The sequence below is a fragment of the Neomonachus schauinslandi genome, chromosome 1, assembly GCF_002201575.2.
Source record: "Neomonachus schauinslandi chromosome 1, ASM220157v2, whole genome shotgun sequence".
NCBI lineage: Eukaryota > Metazoa > Chordata > Mammalia > Carnivora > Phocidae > Neomonachus > Neomonachus schauinslandi.
Window position 1 is genome coordinate 204,518,235 of NC_058403.1, and position 11,091 is coordinate 204,529,325.

Genomic DNA, 11,091 nt, shown 5'->3' on the forward strand with positions numbered 1-11,091 from the left:
GTCCCTGGCAGTTGGTACTACCTCTTGTTCTTTTTGTTGAGGTGATTTTTTCCGTCTTGTCATTTTGTGCAGAGGAGAATAGATTAATGAGAGAACAAAATGCTAGCAGAGTAACAACGTCCCAGAAAATATACTCCAAACAAATCAGAAAAGACCTGAAGCAGTGGGAAAAGAAAGGGAAAGAGAGAAAAAAGAAAAGATAAAGATAAAAACAAACAAAACAGAACAAAACAAAACAACACCAACAAAAAAACCAGTATGTGATCAAATATGATCAAGCTGGTATATAGATCAGTGCCACACACTAGATTTTGGGTGTATTTTGGTTTGTTAGAAGAAAGTGCCTACCAAAATTTTAAAGAAAGAAAAACTTATATATCTACAAAAATAAGGGTTGATATGATGAAGGGTTGATATGATGACTGTAAAGATGGAAATTATAAAAAATTTTATAAAAGATATTGATAAGAAATTGTTTGAAAAAGGGGCGCCTGGGTGGCTCAGTCGTTAAGCGTCTGCCTTCGGCTCAGGTCATGGTCCCAGGGTCCTGGGATCGAGCCCCGCATCGGGCTCCCTGCTCGGCGGGAAGCCTGCTTCTCCCTCTCCCACTCCCCCTGCTTGTGTTCCCTCTCTAGCTGTCTCTCTCTCTGTGTGTCAAATAAATAAATAAAATCTTAAAAAAAATAAAATAAAATAAAATCTTTAAAAAAAAAAAAAGAAATTGTTTGAAAAAAGAAAGAAGAAGATTTTAAAAAAGAAAAAAGAAAAAAAAAGGGAGAGAATGTGATCAGGCAGGGGAGTAGAAAAAAACCATACACTAGAGATTTAGGGTATATTTTGATCTTTTAGAAGAAACTATCTCAAAATTTTAAAGAGAGAACAACATATATGTATGCCAAAAATACAGGTAACTACTATGAAGGGATAGAATATGACTCTAAAAATGAAATATAAAAAAATTTTTTTAAAAGGGATTGATAAGATGTTGGTTTAAATAGGGAAAAAGTAAAATTAAAAAAAAAGAAAAAAGACAGTTAAAAAAATTAACTTTGAAAGACTAAAGAATCATGGTAAAAAAGCAATGAATTCTATGTGTAGTATTCCCCTAGTGCTGGAGTTCTGCCATTCTCATTGATCGGTATACTTGGTCTTGGCTGGCTGTTCTCGCTGATCTTCTGGGGGAGGGGCCTGTTGCCGTGGTTTCCAAAAGTCTTTGCCAGAGGCAGAATTGCCCTGCCCTTGCCCGGTCCAGGCTAAGTAATCTGCTCGGGTTGCTCTCCGGCGCTTTTGTTCCCTGCGAGCTTTCCGTACAGCTTTGGAGGTGGAGAGTGAAATGGTGGCCTCCCAATCTCTGCCCTGGAGGAGCCAAGAACTTGGGGCCCCGCTCCTCAGTGAGCCCCCAGAGAAAAGCAGTCAATCACTCCCCTCTCCCCGGTCTCCAGCCACACTCTGTGCTCACCCCGCCTGTGACCGAGAGTTTCTATCTCTGGCACCCGACTCGGTGTGGAGTCTCCAAACCCAGCAGATCCCTGCAGTGTGCTCCCTCGCCGCTCCTCCTGGGGGAGGAAGGGGAGTCTCCCCGGATCTGCCACTTGTTGGGTCCCCGCTGGAGGAGCAGTGGCCCGACTGTGCCGCGGATCACGTTTTATGGCAACCCCGAGCTGAGAGCCCGTGCCTGGGCTCCGCCTCTGCAGCCAGCTTCCCTGCTCTGTTTCCTGGGAGCTCTGCCACACTCAGGCACCCTGGTCTTTCTGTGACCCCAAGGGTCCTGAGACCACACTGTCCCGCGAGGGTTCCACCCCCTGCTTAGCCACTGGAGTGATGTCCCTCAGCGGAGCAGACTTTTAAAAGTTCCGATTTTGTGCTCCCCAGCTCTATCACTTGCCAGAAGCGGCTGATGGAGGCCCCTCCCCCACCATCTATCCTCCCGAATATTGCCTCGGATTCACTTCTCTGCACATCCTACCTTCCAGAAAGTGGTCGCTTTTCTTTCAGAGAGTTGTTGCTGTTCTTTTCTTCGATCTCCTGTTGAGTTTGTAGGTGTTCAGAATGGTTTGAACCCTATCCAGCTGAATTCCTGAGAGGAGATGAAATCCAGGTCTCCTACTCCTCCGCCATCTTGCTCCACCACCCGAAAGGGGAACCCTCTTATGCCGTTGGTGGGAATGCAAGTTGGTACAGCCACTTTGGAAAACAGTGTGGAGGTTCCTCAAAATTTTAAAAATAGAGCTACCCTATGACCCAGCAATTGCACTCCTGGGTATTTACCCCAAAGACACAGATGTAGTGAAAAGAAGGGCCATATGCACCCCAGTGTTCAGAGCAGCAATGTCCACAATAACCAAACTGTGCAAAGAGCCGAGATGCCCTTCAACAGATGAATGGATAAAGAAGATGTGGTCCATATATACAATGGAATATTACTCAGCCATCAGAAAAGATGAATACCCAACTTTTACATCAACATGAATGGACTGGAGGAGATTATGCTAAGCGAAATAAGTCAAGCAAAGAAAGTCAATTATCATATAGTTTCACTTATTTGTGGAACATAAGGAATAACATGGAGGACATTAGGAGAAGGAAGGGAAAAATGGGCGGGGTGAATTGGAGGGAGAGATGAACCATGAGAGACTATGGACTCTGGGAAACAAACAGGGTTTTAGAGAGGAGAGGGGAGGGGGGATTGGTTAGCCCGGTGATGGGTATTAAGGAGGGCACATACTGCATGGAGCACTGGGTGTTGTACGAAAACAATGGATCATGGATCACCACATCAAAAACTAATGATGTATTGTATGGTGACTAACATAACATTATAAAATTTTAAAAATTTTTTTAAAGAAAGAAAGAAAGAATTTAATATTTAACAAAATGGGGCAAAAGGACACCTGGGTGGCTCAGTTGGTTAACCGACTGCCTTCGGCTCAGGTCATGATCCTGGAGTTCCAGGATCGAGTCCCACATCAGGCTCCCTGCTCAGCAGTCTGCTTCTCCCTCTGACCCTCCCCCCTGTCATGTACTCTCTCTCTCTCAATATAAATAAATAAATACTAAAAAAAAAAAATGGGGCAAAAACTATACATACTTCATAGTATTAGTGTGAGGATTGAGTTACCACGTATAAAAATGGGTAGAAAATGCGTGGCATAAAGTACCTTGTAAACTATGAGGCAACCTATTACTTCATTATTTAAATCAACTCTACTTTTCCAAATAAAAACATTTGAACATCTTAAAGGATTTGTAAAAAGAAGTAGATTAGATTTTTTTTTAAATGATGTCCTAAACAATTCTTTTCACTACAGTTTTGCTATTCAAAGGACAGAGGTCTAAAGACATGCTGCTTAATTTTTTTTTCTCAGATTTTATTTTTTTTATTATTATGTTATGTTAATCACCTTACATTACATCATTAGTTTTTGATGTAGTGTTCCATGATTCATTGTTTGCGTACGCTGCTTAATTATTATAATTTTCCACCAGAAAGATCCTAAGGATTATTGCTTCATGTGTCTTCTCTGTATTATGCTCGGGCATAATAAAAAATGTTACTCTGGTTCTAGTGCTGGCCATGATCATGTAGGGAAATTGCATTTACTGGGTGGGTGTTCCATAAAGGTGAGGCCTGGATGCAGCAGAAATGGCCACAATTATAGCTGGGACTCCATAGCCCACGGGGAACATGAGCTTCTTCATGACCCTGCTCACACTGGAGTAGTTGACCACCGTCAGGTTGCATGCAGTGAGGAAGAGATTCAGACCCTCCAGCAGCATCCAGGTGAAGGACGCCAGGTAGAGATAGTGTAGGGCACCCGCAATGATGGCACACAGCACCTGGGGGAGGAGAAAGATGTCACCAGGAGGGATTGTCAGGGAGGAGGGTTACCCCAGGACCCTTCCCATACCTTACCACAGGGGAGAACTCTCAACTTAAAGGAGTTGTCAAAAGAAGTTTTTTATCTAGTTTTATCAATGTGAAATAGGCTACTTACCCTTCAAAATTTCCCTGGGACCCAAGGCCATTTTATCAAGGTATCAATGCATGATGGCTCCATGAACTGAGCATCCCCTGGGGCAGAGCAGAGGCTCCCCTATGACAATGTCAGTACCTTGATCTCAGTCTGGTCGATGGCTGTGAGGAAGAGCAGGTGGGCCAGGAAGAGGCAGATTGAGAGCTGCAGGTGGATCGAGGTGCTGGTGTTCTGGATGGTTTTGCACAGCAGGAAGGTGAGGGCTGCCAGGAGGAGGCACAGCAGAGAGAGGCCCAGCCCTATACAGCTGATCACAGCCAGCACCGTATCCTCCTCCTGGGACCCAGGAAAAAGAAGCAAGAAGACATCACAGTCACATTTTCCTGTTCTGTGGTACATTATTTTTTTTTTTCATTTTTTGACATAGCAACATCAAGAACAGGGGAACCAAGTAAATTTGTTATGTTATTCAGGAAATTCCTCCAGGTTCAGAATGCTAAAATTCTATGGGATTCTGACCTTATTAATTCAGGTCCCATAAAAATTGAGGGATAGGAGAGTCCTTACTCAGGAGAAACTCCTGGAGCTCACAAGGGTTTATTTTATTTTACAGATCACCTAAGTCTTTGACGTGGTGATCCAGAGGAAGTAACCAGCTCACCTGGCCAGCAGAACAGGCAAACATAGTTCCTATCCCACGTGCACCCAATGGCTTTCCTGGTCCCCTTTGACCTCTGCCACCACCAAATCTTCCTTTCTACAGCCCCTAGAGCCACTTTCTACAGCCTTCCTGTCATGAAGACCCCTGTGATAAGCAGAATTCTAATTTGGCAATGAATGATAGAAGATGTACACACGCCTCTTCAAGATTTTCAGTTAAATGCCAATTTGTGCTGCTGTGAAGGGATTTTTCAGATGGAATTCAGGTCCTATATCAGTTGACTTTAAGAGAGGGATTTTATCCTTGTAGGCCTGGCCTGATCAGTGAGTTCTCAAAAGCCCTGAACACTTCCTGGAGAAAAAGATTCAAAGATTGAGCATTTGAGGGGAGGGAACTTCTGCTGTACTCTGGATAAAAATGCTGGTACATTGGAATAGAGAACCCAGAAATGCACCCTCAACTCTATGGTCAACTAATCTTTGACAAAGCTGGAAAGAATATCCAGTGGGAAGAAGACAGTCTCTTAAACAAAGGGTGTGGGAAAATTGGACAGCATCATGCAGAAGAATGAAACTGGACCATTCTCTCACACCATACACAAAAAAACTCAAAATGGAATAAAGACATAAATGTGAGACAAGAATCCATCAAAATCCTAGAGAAGAACACAGATAGCAACCTCTTTGACTTTGGCCACATTGACTTCTTGCGAGACACATCTCCAAAGGCAAGAGAAACAAAACCAAAAATGAGCTACTGGGATTTCATCAGGATAAAAAGTTTTTGCACAACAATGAAAACAGTCAACAAAACTAAAAGGCAACCTATGGAATGGGAGAAGGTATTTCCAAATGAAATATCAGATAAAGGACTAGTATCCAAAATCTATAAAGAACTTATCAAACTCAACACCCAAAAATCCAGTCTAGAAATGGGCAGAAGACATGAACAAACATTTCTCCAAAGAAGACATACAAATGGCCAACAGACACATGAAGAATGCTCAACATCACTTGGAATCAGGAAAACAGAAATCAAAACCACAATGAGATACTACCTCACACCAGTAAGAATGGCTAAAATTAACAACTCAGGAAACAACAGATGTTGGTGAGGATGCAGAGATATGGGAACCCTCTTACACTGTTAGTGGGAATGCAAACTGGTGCAGCCTCTCTGGAAAACAGTATGGAATGTCCTCAAAAAGTTAAAAATAGAGGTACCCTATGTCCCATGAATTGCACATCTAGGTATTTATCCAAAGGATAGAAACATAGTGATCTGAAAGGTCACATGCACGCCCAATGTTTAGGCAGTAATGTCCACAGTAGCCAAAATATGGAAAGAGCTAAGATGTTTGTCAACAGATGAATGGATAAAGGAGATGCGGCATACACACATACACACACATACAAACACACACACACATACACACAAACACAATGGAATATTACTCAGCCATCAAAAAATGAAATCTTGGGTGCCTGCGTGGCTCAGTTGGTTAAGCGTCTGCCTTTGGCTCAGGTCATGATCTCAGGGTCCTGGGATCGAGTCCCACATCAGAGTCCCTGCTCAGTGAGGAGCCTTATTCTCCCTCTACCCTTCCCCTCTGCTCGTGATCTCTCTCTCTCTCTCTCTCTCAAAATAAATAAATAAAATCTTTAAAAAAAATAATAAAATCTTACCATTTGCAATACTGTGGATGGAACAGAGGGAATTATGCTAAGCAAAATAAGTCAATCAGAGAAATACAATTATCATATCATTTCACTCATATGTGGAATAAGAAACAAAACAGGATCATAGGGGAAGGGAAGGAAAAATAGAGTAAGTTGAAATCAGAGAGGGAGACAAACCATAAGAGACACTTGACTATTGGAAACAAACTGAGGGTTGCTGGAGGGGAGGTGGGTGGGGGGATGTGGTAACAGGATGGTGGGCATTAAGGAGGGCACGTGATGTAATGAACACTGGGTGTTATATGCAACTGATGAACCACTGACCTCTACCTCTGAAACTAATAATACACTATATGTTAATTAATTTAATAAAAATAATATAAAAATTTTTTTTAAAATGTGGTATATATATTACACAGCCCTCAAAAAGAATGAAATCAGGGCGCCTGGGTGGCTCAGTTGGTTAAGCGACTGCCTTCGGCTCAGGTCATGATCCTGGAGTCCCGGGATCGAGTCCCGCATCGGGCTCCCTGCTCGGCAGGGAGTCTGCTTCTCCCTCTGACCCTCCCCCCTCTCATGTGCTTTCTCTCATTCTCTCTCTCTCAAATAAATAAATAAAATCTTTAAAAAAAAAAAAGAATGAAATCCCATTTGCAACAACATGGATGGAACTAGAGGGTATTATGCAAAGTGAAATAAATCAGTCGGAAAAAAAATACCATATTATTTCATTCATACATCGAATTTAAGAAACAAAACAGATGAACATAGGGGAATGGGAGGAAAAAATAAGATGAAAATAGAGAGGGAAGTAAACTATAAGATACTCTTAACTATAGGAAACAAACCGAGAGTTGCTGGAGGGGAGGTGGGTGGGGGAATGGGGTAATTGGGTGATGGGCATTAAGGAGGGCATTTCATGTAATGAGCACTGAGTGTTGTATGCAACTGATGAATCACTAAACTCTATCCCTGAAACTAATATACAATATATGTTAACTAAATTCAATATAAATAAAAACTTTAAAAAGAAATAGGAATGCTGATACCTGTGTGAGGGCCTGTGAAAGAAGGAATGCAGGTAGCTCCTAGGAGCTGAGCATGGTCCCCTGCTCTCAGCTAGCTAGAAAGTGGAACCTTACTCCTACAACTGCAAGGAACTGAATCCTGCCAGCAACCAGGGAGCTCACAGGAGGAACCTGAGCCGCAGAGGAGAATGCAGATCTGGCAGACTTCAGGCTTGTAGGACCCAGAACAGCAACTCAGCACCACCATGCCCAAGCAAAGAAACCACAAGATATAAATTTCTGTTTTTTTAAAGCCCCTACATGTGAGGAAATATGTTACAGAGCAATAGGCATGGAACGTAACCCCTCTCAGGGCTCTCACCTGCACATCACAGTGAGCCAAGAGGACAGCAAAGCTGCTGAGGTGGGTGCACTGGCAGGTGGTTCTGATGTCTCCAGTGGCCACCATCCTGCAACCTGTGGTGGACCAATGACCATATCCATCCAGAGTGTGATCCCAGAAGGCACAGAACACCTTTTGAATTGGTCCAGGGGTCATCAACTGTAGGAAGCGAGTGTAGGTGGGAGCTGGTGGTCCTGGTGCTCAGAAATGCTTATCCAAAGCTGGCTTGCAAAGGGCTTTCTTTGGAATGATGCACCCAGGAGGGAGCCCCCCAGAACCTCAAGACTGAGCTAGGCAGCAAGGCTGTGCCCAGAACCCAGGCTCCTTCCACAGCCACAGCACCATCTCAACAGCACTCACGTGGTGGGAGAAGATGAAGGTGATGGGAGAGCTGAGGTTCTGGGTGTCCCAGTTGCTCATAAAGGCAGAGATGACATCTGAGACCAGGACAGAGGAGACTCCTTGCAGCACGCCCTTGTGTGCCCCATGCAGAACTGCCTGCTTCTCAGACTCCAGGACCAGACGGGCCTCAGCCAACAACTTGCCCATCCCTGGAGTGGAGATGAGACCCACCACAGAGGACCTGCAGGATGAGGCCAATGTTGATACCTTGGGATGCCCAACACCCCTTCTTCCTCAGATGGACTCTGTGGTCCCACTAACCACATCTTCACTTTAATCTTCAGTTCCCTGTTTGTCACATCCTTGGGCATCTTGTAACCTTCCCCCCATCTCAGCCAGTACCTGAGTCACCAGATTCGTGCACCACATCCCAGTTCAGCAGCATCTTCGCCTGATTTAAACTCAAAGTGACATTTCTGTGTCCTTGTTCCTGCACCTCCAGGGGACAGGTCTATGAGTGATAGGAATTATATAAGGGAGTTAAGTTAGTAATTCTGCCTGTAGTGGTTGCTATAACACCATTATTTTTGTATGTGTGGTGGTAGGCACATGCACACACTCACACACATACACACACACACACTGAATTACAAAGGACTGTAAGAAAATACTATGACCAATTGTACACCAACAAACTGGATAATGTAGATGAAAGTGACAAATTCCTGGAGACATACAAACAACAAAAGTAACTGAAGAATAAATAAAGTTGAACAGACCTATCAAAGGCAAAGACAATGAATCAGATAAAAATTCCCCAAAATGAAAAGCCTAGACCAGATGGCTTTACTGGTGAATTCTCCCAACCATTTAAGTAAGAATTAACAAGAATTCTTTGTAAATTCTTCCAAAAGTAGAAAAGTAAGGAATACTACCTAAATAATCTTATGAAGCCACCATCACAATGATAACAAAACCAGATAAAGCCATTATGAGAAAATTTTAGACCAATATTTTTATGAACATAAATGTAAAAAATACGAACAAAATATTAGGAATAAATTAACCCAAGGAGGTTCAAGACTTGTACACGGAAAGCTACAAAAAAATGTTGGAATAAATGAAAGACCCTAAGTAAATGGGAAAACATTCATTTTCATGTTTAAAAGGCTGAATATTATTAAGATGGCAATATTTCCCCAAGATGTCTACAGATTCAATAGAATACGTATCAATATTGCAACATTTTTTAGACATGGAAAAGTTCATCCTGAAGTTCACAGGGCATTGCAAAGGACTGTTAGTGCTTACAATATTTAGTTTTGGGGTGATGAATATATTTTAGAAATGGAGGTGATGGTTGTACAACTCTGGGAGTGTACTAAGTGCTACTGAATTGTATATTTTTTTTAAATGGTAAATTTTATCTTACTTGAATTTTACTCAACAAAACAAATCATACTGAAATATCAAATAATATTAAATTTACATTCTTCAAAATTAAACAACCTTTTTTTTTTTAATTTTATTATGTTATGTAAGTCACCATACAATACATCTTTAGTTTTTGATGTAGTGATCCACGATCCATTGTTTTCGTATAACACCCAGTGCTCCGTGCAGTATGTGCCCTCTTTAATACCCATCACCGGGCTAACCAATCCCCCCTCCCCCCCGCCTCTAAAACCCTGTTTGTTTCTCAGGTCCATAGTCTCTCATGGTTCATCTCTCCCTCCAATTCCCCCCGCCCATGTTTCCCTTCCTTCTCCTAATGTCCTCCATGTTATTCCTTCTGTTCCACAAATAAGTGAAACCCTATAATAATTGACTTTCTCTGCTTGACTTATTTCACTTAGCATAATCTCCTCCAGTCCCATCCATGTTGATGTAAAAGTTGGGTATTCATCCTCTCTGATGGATGAGTAATATTCCATTGTATATATGGACCACATTTTCTTTATCCATTCATCTGTTGAAGGGCATCTCGGCTCTTTGCACAGTTTGGCTATTGCAGACATTGCTGCTCTAAACATTGGGGTGCATATGGCCCTTCTTTTCACTACATCTGTGTCTTTGGGGTAAATACCCAGGAGTGCAATTGCTGGGTCATAGGGTAGCTCTATTTTTAAAATTTTGAGGAACCTCCACACTGTTTTCCAAAGTGGCTGTACCAACTTGCATTCCCACCAACAGTGTAAGAGGGTTCCCCTTTCTCCACAACCTCTCCAGCATTTGTTGTTTCTTTCCCTGTCCATTTTTGCCATTCTAACTGGTGGAAGGTGGTATCTCAGTGTGGTTTTGATTTGGATTTCCCTGATGGCTAATGATGATGAACATTTCTTCATGTGTCTGTTAGCCATTTGTATGTCTTCTTTGGAGAAGTGTCTGTTCATGTCTTCTGCCCACTTTTTGACTTGATTATTTGTTTTTTGGGTGTTGAGTTTGAGAAGTTCTTTACAGCTCTTGGATACCAGCCCTTTGTCTGTAGTGTCATTTGCAAATATCTTCTCCCATTCTGTGGGTTGCCTCTTTGTTTTGTTGACTGTTGCCTTTGCTGTGCAGAAGTTTTTTATCTTGATGAAGTCCCAAAAGTTCATTTTTGCTTTTGTTTCACTAGCTTTTGGAGATGTATCTTGAAAGAAGTTGCTGTGCCCAATGTCAAAGAGGTTACTGTCTATGTTCTCCGCTAGGATTTTGATGGATTCCTGTCTCACACTGAGGTCTTTCATCCACTTTGAGTTTATCTTTGTGAATGGTGTTAGAGAATGGTTGAGTTTCATTCTTCTGCATGTGGCTGTCCAATTTTCCCAGCACCATTTATTGAAGAGACTGCCTTTTTTCCATTGCATGTTTTTTCCTGCTCTGTCAAAGATTATTTGACCATAGAGTTGAGGGTCCATATCTGGGTTCTCTATTCTGTTTCATTGGTCTATATGTCTGTTTCTGTGCCAGTACTGTGCTGTCTTGGTGATCACAGCTTTGTAATATAGCTTGAGATCGGGCAACGTGATGCCCCCAGCTTTGT

At 42.3% G+C, this 11,091-nt stretch overlaps 1 protein-coding gene across 1 annotated transcript in view; it reads right to left on the reverse strand.

Annotated features, from left to right (window-relative positions):
• Positions 1-3,597: 3,597 nt before the first annotated feature.
• The window catches only part of LOC110594012 (adhesion G protein-coupled receptor E2-like), a 31,614-nt gene continuing 24,120 nt past the window's right edge, over positions 3,598-11,091 (reverse strand). The window contains exons 10-14 of the mRNA XM_044913010.1: positions 8,469-8,577; positions 8,085-8,308; positions 7,704-7,883; positions 4,113-4,310; positions 3,598-3,837 (exon numbers count right to left, since the gene is read on the reverse strand). Of these exons, the coding sequence (XP_044768945.1) occupies positions 3,598-3,837; positions 4,113-4,310; positions 7,704-7,883; positions 8,085-8,308; positions 8,469-8,577 (951 nt within the window). The remainder of the gene's footprint in view (positions 3,838-4,112; positions 4,311-7,703; positions 7,884-8,084; positions 8,309-8,468; positions 8,578-11,091) is intronic.